Below are 18,001 nucleotides of genomic sequence, written 5' to 3' on the forward strand. Positions count from 1 at the left end.
CCTTGAACACCTCCAGGGATGGGGCATCCACAACCTCTCTGGGCAGCCTGTTCCAGCACCTCACAACTCTCATAGTAAAGAACTTTCCCCTGACAACCAACCTAAATCTTCCCTCACTAAGTACTACAAAAATACTTGGGCTTTCAATAGTTTTCTGTAAAAACCATAGTTAATTTGATGATGTTTTCTGAGTAGTAACTGACAGCAAGAAGAGATGTATGCTGCTGAGAAACACTGAAATATCAGCTTTTCTAATACCTTACAGAAACATGCTGTAAATGATAAAGCTTAGATAACTGCTAGGGTGGGGAAGAGGTGGCAGAGATTAGTAAATTATCCCTGGCAAGGCCATTAGGAGACTTGGAACAGCTCCCAAAAAACTCCAGAATCTTCATCTCCCACTCAAATCACAGATGTCAAAATAATGTTACAGAACAGCAACCATTTATAACTTGCTGATACTGAGGGATGAGCTTACACATCTACAGACAATTTGGAAATGTCCAAACAATGTGGAAAGAAAGCCAAAGTCAAATTCCTAGCATTTTATTTATTTTGTGATGGAATTTGTACTGTAAATTACTGGAAAAAAAAATTAAATAGCATGCAACTGGAAACCTATGGAAAGGCTACAATTATAGCCTCCAATAGCAGGGGGTTGGAACTAGAAAGTCCCTTCCAACCTAAACCATTCTATGATTCTGTGATCCAACAAATAAATGAGCAAACAAAACAGGAGAAGCATTCACTCACTGATTTCGTAAAATCAAGAAAATGAGATTACAAAAACATAGTGCTTCACTGCATCTCTACTAGTGCAACTGTAAGCTGCTACTTGAGAGCAATATTGGTAAGAGCATGTCTTCCTCTCTTCATCTTCTGTTTCTCCCCGAGGCAAAGCTTCTGTACCCTGGAGTAAGATGTGAATGCGATTTATTAACTGTAGAGTGACGCCTTCAGTTGCAGGAAGACAGGAGCAAGGTGAATCCTATACCTGCAAGAATAACTATTTAAGATCCTTAATCCTCTAACCAAATTGCATCAATACATCGAACAGTCGTGCAGCAAGATAGTTTGCATAAGGTATCATTTTTCATGTGTATGGATCCAAATAACCAAAGCAGTCAGGACTCAACTGGGAATGAAAAGAAGATGTGGCTAGCCCTCACCTCTCCTGATTTCCTGAGATTCTAGGAAATTCATAAGAATCATCAGATCTGCAGGAAAACGTCTTCCTGTTGAGCATTTTCTGAAGTAGGTACATTTTTTTCCTCAAGCCACAAAGGTATTTTAGCACCCTGAAAATTTATATGAATTTTGCCTGTTCAGCATTACCTTGAGATAAGGAATTACTGGGATCTTAAAGATCCCAAATTGATTTCATTGTTGAAAGAGCCCCTCATCGTGCAGACTTCATGTACCTTGCCTGGTTACCTTCTGGCTGAATACAGATCTCTCTTTATACAGGAAACTTGAGACTCCATGGCACCGTTCCAGAGGCTAAACAAAAAGAGGTTGTAAACTTGAACCAATCTGCCTCCCTACCACTAGCTACAGAGTACAATTTTCTGAAATGAAATCTCCTTATCCCTCTGCCTCACAAGGAAATACAACACAATCGGAAGAGCTCTGGGTCTGTCAACTACCAGGAACCAAAACCAAGCTGTCCTTATTTCTTGCCTTTCGTCAACAAGGTTGTCTTTAAAAAGTCTGTAATAGAGCCAGTCAAATTGAAACACTCAAATTGAAAGCGCCACTACGAGCAGTCATGGGGAATGGGCGAATCTGAGGAGAAAAAGAAGATGAGAAAAAAAATTGTACAAAATAAACTTCCACATTGCCTAGCAAAGCTTTCTTCTCAAAGCAGAAGGAAAAAAAGAGGGAAAACATGGAAAATTTTAACTGCAACAAATTGCCATCTCTTTCAATACAGTGTCTTAGAGTAATTGATTATAAGCTAGGGCTGACCAAGTAATGCATACACAAGAAATTCTCATTTAAATTTTCCAACACTAGAGTGATGGATCAAAAACATGCAAACAGAAGCACATCAGCCAGCCAACCCCCCAGCACACACCTTCCTTTTGAAATTCAGGCCTGAGCAGTTTGAATGCACTTGAACAGAGCTTGATATAGCTACCTGTGCTTATCCATTTCAAACTAGCACCCTAAGGTTAGTTATGCCATTATCCAAAATTTCAGACTGTTTCAGAAGCCTGTTGGACTCCTTTCTGTTTATATAAAAATTAGCAACTGTGGTTTTAGCTCTTCTGATGCTCGACGCTCTCAGTGTGAAATGCAGCTGTCTCTCCAGCTGTGCATGGGCACTGTGGTATTATATTTCTTTCCAGATGAGAGGTAGGGACTGATTTTTAAAGAAGTGAGGCTGGGCACCCATGATATCTGCTGGCACTAGGCAGATTCACTCTGGAAATGAGGCTACTGAGAGTGAATCAGGGAGCAACAGAACTGGATTCTCTTATTTTAACTGTACTTCTGTCAGCAGCATGAATAGAATAAATGGTAACCATTAGACAATTCTTCTAGAACAAGTCAGTTCAGCTGAGCACAATTACAGCACACATGCTGCAATTTAGGTTTTTCAGAAATGGTTGTCACTTATTTCTAGCCGTCCTATGTAACTGCAATTCACTGCAAGCTTCGTAGAATTGGGCCAAAATCATGGCAGAAAAAAATCCCCTAACAAAACACATGTACAGCTTTGCCAAAACAAACAAAGCTCCACCAAATCCCATCAAGCCCAAGGCATCTCCCCCCAGCCATAATGTTTCTTTTCCTTTTTTCCCCCCCTCAGTATCTTTCTTTGTTCTTAAACATCTATAACTGTCAAAGGGATACTATCAATCTAAAAGAATGCGTTCATCGTGTTTTCCTGTAAAAAGCCTTACATATTCAGTGGAGTTTTTTTGAGTCTATGCCCAGATACCTACATAACAAAATATGAGAGAAAAATTATAGGTACGCGGTGTGCCAAGAAACTCAGCACAGCATGGCTTGCCCAGACTTTTTGAAAGAAAGCATGCATACTGTGTCACTATTATGATTTAAAATAGCTGGGCCTCCGAAGTCTATACCATACCACTATGCTACAAGGTGCCTGCAGATGCCTGTAGCAGCAAGCCAACCATTTAGCTTAAGGACTATGATGAAAGCCCGACTTTGATTTCTGTTCAATGTGTGCATCTCACAGCCTCACTTTGGTACAAAATAAGTCTATGATGAAATGAAAGAAAGCTTAAAATGAGGGTGGAAATAACCTGAGTATTTTACAATAATCCTCATTGTTATTCATATGAGCTGCAACTTCTTAGTTTCAAAGGAGAGGGGGATTTTCAGGGGAAAAGCAGAAGAAATTGGGGCTTAGCATTGTAAAAAGCACTTTTTTTTTTTTCTTTTGCATTTAAGTTTAAAATGTGGGTCAGAAAAGGTTACAATTTTCTGAGCTCAATGCTCACACATTGTCCTGACAAACAGGGCCCTCTCTCACTCTTCTATCATTATGCTCTACCTTCTGCATCACCAAGAATCAGGACAACATTCAGGTAGCTTCTGGTGTGCTATGACACTTCATCAGATAATTTTTTTTTGAAACTGAAAAGGAATTTATTATTATTATTACTTTTACAATTCTCCCCAGATGCAGTGGGATGTAGGATCCAGGTTAAAAGCAATGTTCAAGATAACGTATGTTCGTAAGTTTCACAAGACTCAGTACAAATACTCCTTCTACTGAGTCTGGTTCCCTGGAAGAGGACTGAAAAGATCTTCTGAAGACATTTGAAGAATGGGTGCAGATTTTATTAAGTGAATGGCAAGGATGATCTCTGTCCCTAACTCCCACAGCCTCATACAAGGGAGAGCTATTCTAGCAGCAAGAGGAGAACACATAAATGATTGAGGAAGGAGGGATGGCCCTCACTCCATGAATTATTGCCCAATAATTGCCATTTCAGCTCAGCTAATAAAATTTCAGCCTACTGGAACCTCATCCCTGACATCTTCCTTACTACATCTCCAGGCTGACAGTCAAAAGTAACAAAACAAACAGCAACAGGAGAATTCCTTGCTAGTGACAAAAGTAGCATCTTGAGGATTGGCAGTAGTGGGTTATCAGCAACATGAGGCAGTAAGCCGTACTGAACTTCTGTGTTTTTTCTCCATTACTCCACTGATTCTTTTCTAAGGATTGAGCACCCCCTTGATAGCAGAATGAAACATCCCACACAGTTCTGCTGTGAAGAGTCTGACTTAAATGAAGCCATATGGACAAGGTACTCTTGAACAGGAAAAGAGCACTGGAGCTAACAAGCAAGTCTCTGCCCTTATCTTCAGATGATCTTCAATTTGCGCTTGCTTTCTCAGATCATATCAAAAAGAGATAAGCTGTTTCTTAAACTGATGCATACTACATTCTTCTTTAAAGGATTCCTAAATGTTTTGCTTATCACAACACTGGAACTGCTCCTACACTTTTCCACCAGTGGCCTAAACAGAAGGTGCTCCTAAGTGTAAACAGTATGGACCTTACACTCTACAGATGTCAAAGAAAACCCTGAAGAAATCTTTTTGAACCATTAGGAAGACATCAAAATTACTCAGATCACTCCCTTTTATTGTGAATTAATGACAGACTTATAAGAAGTTCCTACCAAAAATAATCTAAATGCAAACTTACAGTGCTTTTTCAAAGATTTTCATCTGAACATTAACTTCTTTCAGAAGACAATGCTCAAGCCAACACACAAGACTTTTGAAATAATACTGTATAGGCAGCAATTGCATTTTTCTGGACTTATATTTAATACAGTTTACTTCCAATAATATATTGCAATTTGGCTTCCTTTCTTTCCTTGTTGGAATTATATGGCAAAAATGGATGAATCCACGACAAAAATGGATGAATTTATGTTTTCTAAAATTACTCACTGTTTTTAGAGTACTACTAGCTATTTATCTTGCATAAAAAGGGCTCTCTGGATCTACAACTAGTCACAACCAAAAGCCTACTGCAAAACAAACCAATAAAGTTCTGACACGATGATCTACACCTCAGCCACAGCTGACTTCTCACTGAGAGCGTACGTCAAGTACACAGAAAACAAAATGAAGGTGACCTCGTTTGCAGGATTCACTGCTCATCTGATTCTCAAGTGTAGCATCATTAACCGGTCCTCTTCCTCCCCTTTCTCTATGCAGAGGAAATTAGTCTACTATCTCTTTTAATTGCTGCCATGAGATTCAGTAATTCCTCATCGTTGAGGTTTGGGGGAGTTGGATTCAAGGCCAGCTTTGTCAGCCACCTGAAGCAGCCTATGAACGATCTATTCATTCTGACTATCGTGTCAAGTTGGCTACAATCAAAAGCATGCTGCAAAGATAGCTGAACAATTGCTGTTCAAGCTATACCCTGGAACATCTGGACCCTTTTAAAGTATCATGCCCAAGCTAATAAGCCATTGCTTGGATGCAGTGTCACCCAAATGCTCCTAGATGGGTCTCTGGGCCCTGGGCCAGCATGCCTGCAGTGCACGGCATTAGATGGATATATATGGATAGGCACTACAGTAAAATCACTGATCCTTTGCTTTGGTGAATAGACACAGTGTTCCTCTCCGGTCACTTCTGCTGAGACTATTTGGCAGCATCTCTGTGAGACCAACTATTTCACCTCAAAGCTTGGCTAAATCTCCCTAATGCAATATCAGGCAAACACAGAAGTAGATGATCCATAATTGTGACTGTCAGTTTCCTTTTATGAAGTAATAATAATAAAAAAATTCTTGACCATATTCCTTTCTAAGATGTTTTCCTGTAAAACTATGCAGTTGAAGCTCTCTAGAATTTAGTAGTAGTGGAATAAAGGCTTCCCTTGTGCTATGGTCCTTGATGACCATAGCACACAGTCATAGATACTGATGGCACAACTGGAATGGTTCCAGAAAACTTCAGCGATGATGAAGCAAAGAGCCTATCTCCACTCAGGCTAACATTTTCAATATGCTTTACTTCTGGGTTATTGGTTTTTTGGAGGAAGGTTGACAGCTGCTTTTGGCAGGACTATTGCACATGATTATCAAGCCAGGTCACACATTTTTGCTGCTGATATTGACTAGAATGGCAAAACTAAGACTCATATACCCAACCACAGCAGGACATAGCAGCTCTGACACTTAAAGATCAAGAAGTATCAAAGAATCTGCACAAAACTCAAGTGAAGAGCAGGAAAATCACATACAAGTGGTGTCTCCATCATAACATGATTAAATGTAAAAAGGACAGCCCTAGCAGGGCAAAGAGCCAACCCACACTCGGATTGATAGACATGTGTAAACACACACATGTATGAAAAAATAACTTCGGTTGTCACTTTTTTTTTTCTAAGTAGAGTTTTAGTGCAATTATAAGTCTCCAAACTGAAAATGTGCACAGACAAAGTAATTATTCACTCTTTTTCTAGGCTTGGGCAAAGGGCAGTATTTATTAGGTGTAGTGTCTGACAAAGCCTTTAGTGCTGTTAATCACACAGCTTCCTAGATATTTTAAGGCTACTGGGAGTTCACCAGGTAAAGAAGCACATGATGCTGAGAACCACCTTCTTCTATCTGTCTAACGGAAACCAAGTGTTGATTTAAGCAAAGTCATCAGTTTAAAAGAGAGAAGGGAAGGAAACTGAAATAGACCCCAGATTAAAAGATGTTGCAGAAGATTCAAGGGTAAGCAGAGCTGAATTCAAGAATTTCAAAACAGAAACTTCCGTGAATATTTGAACTCACTTGAATATTTCCCTCTGCTTGACTGTGTAAATATAGCATTTAACATAATTTGTTTAGTTTTAAATATGACAAGCATGTGCATAGAACAGTTTCTCTGTCACACAAACACATTCGCTCCTCTTTACCCCTAGGTTCCTGGACTAGGAAACGATGTTAGGAGATTAATTTCTAGACGATTTAAAATCTACTGCCTGAAATAGTCCCTGTAAATTTATATTGGTTGAGTTAATCTGGTTTATGTTTTTATGCATGTTGTTCTCAAGTAGTAGATGGTTTTAATATGAACGAACTGTGATTACGTTGAAAACCACACCAGCCAATATCCAAAACTAGAGGGGCATTTAAACACAATAACAAAGAGGAATGCTGATTTGTGGTTGAAGTCTCAGACACTGTTTAAATTAAATTCCTGTCTGTGCCACAGATGCCACTGTGTTTTCTTGAGCAAGTTGCTTCCTGTACCTTAGCCGCAAAGGAGGGAAACAGTATTTTCTTTTTCCCTTCCATCCTCTATTTTGTATATTTAGCCTGTCACAGCAGGAGCTCTTATGCTGCAATGAACATAAAGAAGGCACCACATCCAAGGCCCATACTACAGGGAGGTACCTCTTCAGACCAACACGTCCATGCCATACAAGGGCAGGTTGGGCTGCTTGGCTGCCCGTGGGAACTGACCAGGCGTAGATCAGTTAACTGGGGTTAGAAAGAGAATCTATGACAGTTTCAAACAGCCCATCTCAAACTGCTGAAGCAGTGGGATGTTTCAAAGAAGTATAAAAAAAAAAGTGTAATAGCATTTGTCCTGAACTATTAGAGAAGAGAGAACTATTATAAGAAGAAGAAAACGTGATTTTCTTACAGAAAGGAACTGTGGTTTTGTATCAGCTTGAGAGAGTAAGGTGCAGAAGCAGAGAAAGATTTGAGAAAATTACATATTTCCATCTTTGTTGATAAGCTCTAGGAAGGATATACATCAATATAGGTGTGATTATATTCTACTTTTTACTGATTACTTCTCTTCTTATCTCCCTTCTGACTCCTGATGCTCTAAATAGGAGTCAGTGATTTCTCTTGCATCTCATACAATCTAAGCAGCACAGGATCATTTGAGTTTAGCAATGATTATTTTGAAGGACTGAGGGCAGCTAAGGTGACAGGAGGTGTGTCTCTGTAGCAGAGGAAGTAAATCTATCCATACTCTGAAGTTTTTCCAGTAGCTGAAAAGATTCCAGTCCGAACAGACTAAAATCTGAATAGAGTCCTTTCAACTCTATCCCCTTTACTCCCCCCAGTATTCAATGACAAACGAAAATAAAACATTTTAGCTCCACTGAAATCACTCTAATAACAGATCTTTGACAACAAAAACAATTTCAACTTTGATGTAGTTAACTTCAGCAGCAGTTCCTCCTTCTGTATCAAACCCCAAATTTGCCATTTACACATTAGAACATTTTCTGTTGCTCATCTCCAACGCAGACACAAACGATCAACTTAAAAAAAAAACCAACAAAACACCACCATCTAAAACAGAGACATCTTACAGTCATTTATTTCCTTTAAACTGGTAAGAACAACAAATGAAAGCCTTCTGTGCAGCACTTTGTGCACACTTGTTCATACTGAACCCTTTTCTGTGATTTGCCCCACAGGGTACTTACTCCTTACAGCCATTCCTCATTCTCTCTCAGCATATTCCCTGTGCATTTCTATTCCACTCCAAATGTAAACACTCTGCACAAGAATGATGGAGGCTAAGATTCAAATCTTGCTTGGGCTCATCTTTGAAATGCCAGACAAAACGGGCTTGATGTGATTTAATAGAATGATTGTGTCATCTAATTTGCAGGCCTTACATCCCCTTGTAGATCCACTCAAATATAAACCCTAGATTTAAGGATCCTAGATTTAAGGATCAGATAAAGCTGATCTAAAAGCGAGCAACTGATCTGAAGTTTGTTTAAAAGATTATTGACTGTTAATTCATTATTTCACTGCTCAATCTTTCCCACAAACTCCTACATTGTATAGGACACATTGCACAGGAAGAGGACTAAAACTCCTTTAGCCTTTCTGCTCTTAATAGGCAAGTAGGTAGTTACATAGATCACAAGCATGCCTGTGTGATGAATTCAAAAGTCATCAGTCAGACTCCAGATACAGAACAAATCCATGGGCGTTTGGAAAAGTTTACCTTCTACCTTTAGCATCATACTTCCCTAAAACTGTCTACATCCAGAAGCATTAGGGATTTGGGGTAAAATCAACAGCAACTCACTGATACAGAGTCTACTCTTTCACAGTATTTTACTTCTACTTTTTTCACTTTTAATACCACCTTTAGCATTTAAAGGAGTATCACAGATGACTGCATTTGATCAAATGAGCAGAGCTTATTATTATTATGCCATTGCTTGTGAATTGTAGCACAGAAACCGCACAGTAGCTGGAACTACCTTCAGTCACTATTCTCTAAGGTAAACTTAGTATTTCTTGCTTCATTTTAAAGAGTTGATGGTATATACACTGAATTCCTGCAAAAAAGTTAATGAGCTGTCACCCATTAGGCTGTAATATTGCTCACTGCCTGTGGCTGTCTTTACATCCAGATGCTACTTTTGGTGTTTTGTTTTGTTTTTTTTTTTTCAATTTGTTTTCTAAATGTATAATCCCATTTCCTGTGATCCAAGGACTGACACCACAGAAACAGAGAACAAAACATCATGACTGCTCTGTAGGCCATATCCACAACTATATCAGAGCTATCGTATCTGTGTATAGCAACACAAGACAAAAGGGGCTATAATGACTAAGACTAAAGCTCACCCCCCCAGGTATCTTGTTTCCAGTAGAAAGTTTGTATAAGTTTCTTACTAAAAATAGGATGTAAGGAAGTACATACACACAAAATCATGATTCTCCTTGTTACCAACTCACCACTGACTTCTATTCAAAGTGATTGTTGGAGCTTACCTACAGACGTCCTATTTAATAATTCTCCAGTGAGCCCTCCTCCATGACTTTGCCCAATCTCTCTCTCTGTTTGGTTCCACTCTGGCTACCAAAACTTCTGTCAGCAGTAAATCATACAAGTAATTATTTTTGGTTTTCATCTTTAGCACGTGTGTCTGAGACTTTTATTTCATTGTAGCACCAGTACTGGAAATCGAAATTTACGTGTTCTTCTTTTCTTACCCACTGAAATATTATCAGACTGGTGAGAGAGAAGCTAGTAAAATTTTAAGGGTGCCTAATGAGCTAGATTAATGAAGGATGGGCTTAGATGTAGTTCAGTTTATAGAAAATGGGCAATCTCTGTAAGAAAGTGGAGTACTGAAATTGCTTCCGTATGCCTGTGCTTCAGCATCTGGAAAAAGACTAGGGATTAAATTAATAGGAATGCTTAATCTTCCATATGCCTCTTAATATTATTCTGCATCCCCCAGGCTAGCAGTTCTGCAAGTACTGTATACAAGATAAGTGACTGCTTGGCTGTGGTTTTGACTTTTACTGATTTTGCTTATCTTTTAAAATTTCCATTCTAAAGCACAGTGTTCAGATTTGTTCCTAGTTATCAGAAAGGCCAATTCTCATAGGCCTATTGCAGAAGCTGCCAGTGTTCAATACCTGAACTGCCAGAGCACATTCAGCATGTAAAGTGCTGAATGTATCCATGCCAGACCTGTTTATCACTCACTGTTCTTCCAATTTATCCCAGTTCACAGCACTGACCACAACGTCAGGAGATTATTACTTTTCTTTTTTTTTTTTTTTCTTCTTTTTCCAGCATCATCCCTCAATTACAAATAAAGCCAAAATATCCCTTTCCAATGAAGTAAATGAGTTCACCATCAGTCAAGGTTTTCTTTTTTTTCAGTTTTTGTCTTTCAAATGTGCACCAGTTCTTACGATCCATCAAGAAGCACAGTAACTGCTCCCATAGACTTCAGAATGGCATAAAAAAAGTAGACAAAAATGGCACCGAAGGTGAGGTTAGGTAAAGCAGTTACTTTGTGGAAAACTGGGAGATAAGCCACACGCTATGAATTCTTCTCAGTAAACAAGCTGTCAATATGAAAGCTGGCACTTGTGAACCCAGAAGAGATGGGTGAGATAATACTTTCCTAAATAAAACATAAAATTATCTAACGTATGCTATTAGGATTGTAAATACAGAAAATAGAACATTCTTAAGCCACAAGAAAGGCCCACTGTAATGCGTCAGCCCGCAAAGCTGGCACAGAAAAGGACGTGGTTCTAGGACAAAATCTTGCAGCTACATGTTAGCATGTACTGACACCACAACAAGGAGCAGGAAAATGAAGCAAACAACCCCATTAAATTTTAACTTCTCTGCAGTCTATGTCTGCAAACCATAATTACCAGAGCTCAGATTCTAAAAAGATAGTGGGTCATATCCTTAGTGCTGGAATGGTAATGAGCAATTAATACCTCAGCGTTAAGATTCAAGGAGTGAATAAGCTTTCATTCTCGTTTGTATGGAAATGCACATCTCAAATCCATGCAAATGACCAATGCAATTCAACGCTTGCAGATTAGGCAGATTAGATATGAAGCCTTTTGCAATGGGGAACTATTAGTTGATTGCAGGAAAGAACCAGTGAAAATCTGTAGCAGGATTTTGATATGTCAGTGACTATTCTGCTCAGCTGGATCACAATTAACAGGACTTCAGCCAAAGCGATACAGCTATGGATAGAGTCAAAGCTGTGGTGAAACAACTACAGGAAATAATTTAGCCAGAAAAAAATGTTGCAACCTACAGGTTTCCAGCTCTTTATGAAAGCCACCTCGATAAAGCCTTGCACTTATCTATCCTTTAAAGTTCCATGCTCAGAACTCACACTGAAAATTGCATCAAATACACATAATATAATTATGGTTTTACTGAACGTGGGACCTTTGATCTAACAATCAAAGACACCGTAGATGGAAGAGAGAAAACCAAATTACTACAACCAGAACACCGAAGAACAGCACACACAAGAGAACTTCCTTTCAGACACTTTTGGTTTTGTAGAGTAGTTCAGATTTCAAGTAGGCAACTTAAGAAGCACCGTAGCATTTGTTCTATTTTAGGGTAGATGTTGCCACATAACAGATTTGTTTTTAGATTAATTCAATGGTGATGCAAACTGCATTTACAGGAAATCTGAAAAAGTGATATGATTCTTTGTCCAGTGATGCACTGCATGCTTGAATTTCTACATGCAGCTATTTGGATTGCTACTAGTAAGAGGACAAGCGTTTGTGCTTTCAAATGCAAGCATGCAAAATGTGCATATGCTTGCAATGAATATTATCCTGCTGCATTTTTGGATTCGCAGTAAAAGGTGTTATGCATCTCACTACCACACACCATTTGTATAAACAGTAATTTCCATTTAAATCTCTACAACTTGAAATTTAGCAGTAGATACTGTCACTCCTAATGTTCCCTGTAATTGAAAAATACTATTATGAGATGTTAATCACAGAATGGTTTGGGTTGGAAGGGACCTCTAAGACCATCTAGTTCCAATTCCCTGTTATAAGCACTTGGCCTTGAATGCTTCCAAGAAAACACAGCCTTTCTGGGCAACCTGTTCCAGTGTCTCCCTCACAATAAAGAATTTCTAGAATATCTAGTCTAAATCTACTCTTTTCCAGTTTAAAACCATTTTCCCTTGTCCTGTCGCTACCTGCTGTTACAAAAGGTTCATGGCAACCTTGCTAATACTGATATTGACGCCGCGCTTACTGTCAGGTACAAGAGTAGTTCTGACTATGTAGAAGGGAACACCTGGAGAATTGCTTTTGGATTCCTGTAACTATTCTTCAAAGACAAATTTTAAAAAGCATCCAAATAACTGCAGAAGTTTAAGTGCCATTTTAAAACAACTTAGTGAAGAACAGAGCTCAACTTTTCCTGCTCAGAAATAGATGATATCTGTTTTTTAAGTTCTGTTGGAAACCCAAAATGTGTTACTCCTGCTTCAGCAGGGCTTACTGACATCTGTGGGAGTCTGATATGTAGGCACAACACACTGTTAAGAGTCCAGAGACAATCAATTTTGTCCTCACTGTGTACTCTGGATGATTTTCTACTGTGCCCTTGTGTAAAACTGAATTACCCAAGGGCAAATAAGCACTAAGCCCATCTGATTATCTGCAAAGTGCAAGCTGGGTCTGATATATCCAAATTAATGGCCAGCAGAAGGAACAGATCATCCCAAATAGCATTAGAGTCAATACAAAATTAAAGCAGTGAAATGAAGAGATATGGCACACAGAAGTTCTTGAGTGCACTGAGGACTTTTTTTCTGGATCAAGCTGCTAGGCACACCCTGCATTAAACCACTGGCATGCAGCGGTCTCTGCATATGGATTAGCAGTGGTGTGCTCACACAGCTGCGCATATCTGGTAAACTGCTTTTGATTTTGATTTTGGTAGCAATCCAGCAGTGGCCAGGTTTCTTGAGGGTAGGCTGAATAGTCATTCACAGATGTTTCAGGATGAAAAAAAAAAAAAAAAAAAAGAAGGCTGGTCACCGCAAATAAAATGATTTGTTGCTGCTGTAATCCTGCTTGGCTACATTCTCTGAGGGACCAGATAAGCGTTATCTACATGCCTGGACATGGACAGTTGCTATGTTAGCGGAGCTAGGAGCTCTGTCTGGGCACCGCACTGAGGCAGTTTGTGTCTTCTGGACCAAAGCTGGCTGCTGCCCAGACAGACTGAGGAGTGGGCAGAACCACCGCCTGCAACTGCCTGCACACAGCTCTGGCAATAAGTTTTTCAAAGAACACAGCACTTCACGCTTTTGCCTTTTTTAACTAACAGAAAACAGCAATGAAGTCTAAATACGCTGAGATTACAGACTGGATTTTGATTTTTTTTCTTTTTCTTTTTTTTTTTTTTTCTCTCCAATCAAGGCATATCATGTTGTACCCCTTCTAGTTACATTCATAACACCGCCTTTGTAGCAGTTTGCCAAAACAAAACAAAAAAATCTACAGGAAGGAGTCTGCAAGTAAGTTCCTGCCACCTTGATTCATCCCCCTGGCATTTATGTATTAGGAAACCATCGCAAAATACATATATTGTACAAGGCCAATGTTCCAGTTGGTGTACAAGATTAATAGATCCTACATACAACAGTATATTGAGAGGATACTTATTTTCCTCAGAGATTATATATATGTATATAAAAATATCTAATACTAGCGATACAGCTTCATGTTTCAGAGATTTAGAAAAAAGGAAATGGAATTGTTATTTTTGCTGAAAGTCTCCCTCCCTCCCTCAGATAAGCACAGCTCTAAATTCAAAAGAAGGCAAAACAATATATATATATGGCTGACTTCAATACATGGAAGTTAGATGTTGCCTACACTATAGAAAATCTCTTTAAGAAGCCCAAAATTCAAAACTATTTCAAAACTAAAGGGAATGTAGCTAAACGTTTAAAATACATGGTCACCTTCAAAAACAGCTGATCTACATATCTTTTAGGCAGCACCTGGCTTGGGAAGGGTTTAATTGTGTGATAAATCATCCCACGCACAGAATAGAGAAGGCCAGTCTTGGAGATCAAAAATCGAGCTCTGGCCGCTGCCTGCAGCTGCAGTAAAAATGTGAGTTCAGCAGTGCCAGTGTGCTGACATGCACACTGCTGTTTGTCGACTCCAACTGAAATTCTCTATTTTTAGCCTTTCAGCTACTTTCAGATAAAATTCCTGCAGATAGGACTAGCTGTATAGGTCAGATAACATACAACTCTGAAACCACAGATGACCTCATGCAACTACAAAGAAAGGTCTGTTACTTAAAACAAGGCTAAAATTTAACCCAGCTATACTAAAATTAAACAGGGAGCATTTTACAGTCCCATTACAAGGCATAAAACAACAGTCACCATAAATTCACAGTGCATTTACTTGTAAAAAGAGTAATTAATAACCCCAAGTAGATTATCTCTGAGGCAGCACAACACCAACGCTTTCTCACGCTCGCTGGAGATTTTACAAACACCACTGAGAATCTATTTTAGCTGTCATCTGAGAATTGTTTGTCCAAACTGAAAAGTCATTGTTCTTTGTCACAATCCACAAGACACATTTTGTCATGTCCCACACTTCTAGCTGACATTAAGGAGATAAAATGAATAAACATAACTTGAACTTTCTGGAATGAGCATCCATTTGTAAGGATGCTTACTGACCACAGACCCAAACAAGCAGTCCACGGCGATTTTTCTCTGTCCAAAATGCACTGTACTTTCCTGTTTTCTTCTCCACTCTTCATGTTTGTTTCCCTATATATCAAAAGGCACCTGTTTCCTTCAAAATGCCATTCATTTCTGACAGATAGAAACATATTCATGAGTGCTATCATTCAAGTCTATCTCACGTATTTAAAGATAAATGTATATGGCAGAATGGATATATCTCACACTAGATACAATACAGATTGAGAGGATCAGTTTGTGCCCATTGCTCTGTTTCACTCATAACTCTCTTCTGGTTTGCAGAATATTTGCCTGATATTTATTCACAACACACACATCATGAAGGTATCAAAGACTGCCAGTCGTGGCAGAAAGCATTTTTCCCACAACATACTTAAAAAGATTCTACTTTTCTTTATCGCAACATAGACAAGCCAACCACCCCAGTTTTCCTCTTTTCTACCTTAAAGCAATGACATTGTCTCTACCTGCCATCCAATCTTTCAAGCAGAGCCAGCGCTGAAATAAGGGGTCACATAGCACTTAATTGTTAATTTGCAATTACAGAATAAGTCTGATGTTTTCTGACTTCAAGTCACTTGAAAGGAGAAACTGTTTGTCACAGAGAATGAAAACCAGGACAGAATGAGGTTTGCTCTCACACTCTCTAAGGAATTGTAGGTGGAGTTATATAAACAACAAAGCAACGATCAAAGGGAAATCTTGGGACTGTAATATACCGAAGTATTAAAAGAACAGAGTCTTTTATCTGTCGTAGAGGAAGGAAGTAGAGCATTGAGACATGTGTAATAAATACAATTAAAAATCAAAAAACCAAGCAAGTCCTCAAAGAGACCGAAATCAATTAAAGTCTGTTTGGTTTTTTTTTTTCTTCTTCCCTTTTTTTCCCCCCCTTAATCTGTTAAAAGAAGAAGAACGAACCAAAAATGCAATCTACAACAAAAATTACACTCCATCACCTGGAAGAACCAGCCATTCAACTCTATTTTAAGCCGAGCTTTTCCCCTCGTCCTGTGAAAAAAGCTCTGTTCAATCACAGACCACACGTTCATTCACTGCCAGCCTCAGGCTTACCTTGTCCTCCACTCTGTTCAGCCTGGCACCAATCGTGTTATTCCCTCGATCTTTGCTTTTTTCTGTGAACAAGAAACATTTTCATATTAATATATGGTGTTATAACAAAACATCAGTAAGCCACAACAGGGTATGTATAAGTAGCCCACCAACACAGTGTAACTGAACACCTCTACCAGGCTGGTAGTTTTATTTCCGAAAAGCAGCTTTTTGTTTCTTTTTATAGTGCAGGCCCAAGCCACAGCTTTTAAGAGCCCTTAAGCTTAAGGCACTTTCAACCTTAGCTTTATGCTTTAGCCTGGGAGATCAAAACTGGTCCCAAGTTAGTTAACATTTTAATTACTGTTTAAAAGACAATTTGGCACTATGTGCAAAAAATAAGTATGAGCAACGCACTTGGACAATGTTTTGTCTTTTTTTCTTTCTACATACCATACAGAAAAATAAACTTGAAAATAACAGGGTTTGGATTAACCAGTCTTGCTGCTAAACAAACTTAATACTTTGGGTTCCTTTTCTACTTTCTTTTCAAAGATAACAAAGATGTATGTGAATATTATTGATTTCATAGGAACTCTGTATTTATAATACACCATTTTACTGGAACAGGATGAATCTCAGATAGATTAGAGTCATTATTTTGAAAAATCCAGTGAAAGTAGGTGCTATGGTTTAACCTGGCAGGTGGCTGAGCACCACGCACTTGCTCACTCATTAAACCCCTTCCCAGCGGGATGGGTGAGAAAATTGAAAGGAAACAAACAACGAAGTAGAACTCATCGGTTGAGATGAAACTATTTACTAAGAGGAAGAAATAAAATAAGGCAATAGCTATGCCAAATATACCTATATGAACATGATAACAAATGATGCACAAGCAATTGCTCACCACCTCCTGACTGATGCCCAGCTAAGCTCCTGCTCATCAGAAGAGCCAAAATTCTCACTCCCTTCAAAACACCTTCCACACAATGCCATCTAGTATGGAATACTCCTATGGCCAATTTAAGTCTGCTGTCTTAATCCTATTCCCTCTCATCTCCTTATACCCTTCACTGAGAATGGCCTTGACTCTACAACATTGCTTAGCAGCAACTGTAAATATCAGTGTGTTATCAACACTGTCCTTCTTCTAGAACCAAAACACAGCATCATACCAGTCACTCTGAAGAAAGTAATTCCACCTCAGCTGAAACTAAGACACCAGGTGCTTTAAATATCTAATTAAGAACAGCCCTATTTAAAAAGGTGTTGTTTAGGTATCTACAATATTTAGTTAGCTTCAGGTCACAAGTTTTTAAAATTGTTGCAACAAAATCAAAACTATTTTTAAAAGGATTTCCTACTAATTATATCTTCATAAAATAAAATTTAGGCATATTAATTTACCTGAGACAGAGATGAAAAGAGATGGCTTCCCTATGCATTGATCCAACCTGTAAACAAAGAAGAAAAATTTTTAGCTTTTATCAATCTGAGGTGATAAAGTGATATCAATCTTCATCTTCTGGAGCTGAATGGGAGGAGACCTCTTCACAAACAAGCAACGTGGTTTGTACAGCAAATGAACCAGCATTAGACTTTAACGGTCTTCAGCTTTCTTTAGCAAAAGTGGAGTTTTACCTTGCCCACTGCTTTTTCACATGAACAGAATTGCTGTTTCCTCGATTTTTGGGTCTACTGTAGCTTACTTACAGCATCCATCTATTCTCTCTTTGTTTGCTCATAAGTGTAGTTCTACAAGAGCAGGCAATGTTATTTCACTCTGTACAAGCACATCAAGGGATTATGGCCTACAGTCAGAGTAAGCTTGGTCTGAGGCAATGCACACAAGTATAATCAAAACAGTAAGTCTCAGTTATCAGATTTTTAAGCTCTCTG

The 18,001-nt window shown here is 38.7% G+C and overlaps 1 protein-coding gene across 1 annotated transcript in view; it reads right to left on the minus strand.

The window, feature by feature from the left end:
• Nucleotides 1-18,001, minus strand: part of KCNQ1 (potassium voltage-gated channel subfamily Q member 1) — a 330,046-nt gene that overhangs the window by 85,750 nt on the left and 226,295 nt on the right. The window contains exons 16-17 of the mRNA XM_042815059.1: nucleotides 17,510-17,556; nucleotides 16,121-16,182 (exon numbers count right to left, since the gene is read on the minus strand). Of these exons, the coding sequence (XP_042670993.1) occupies nucleotides 16,121-16,182; nucleotides 17,510-17,556 (109 nt within the window). The remainder of the gene's footprint in view (nucleotides 1-16,120; nucleotides 16,183-17,509; nucleotides 17,557-18,001) is intronic.

The sequence above is a fragment of the Centrocercus urophasianus genome, unplaced genomic scaffold, assembly GCF_019232065.1.
Source record: "Centrocercus urophasianus isolate 14NV4802_14NV808 unplaced genomic scaffold, USGS_Curo_1.0 seq_14, whole genome shotgun sequence".
NCBI lineage: Eukaryota > Metazoa > Chordata > Aves > Galliformes > Phasianidae > Centrocercus > Centrocercus urophasianus.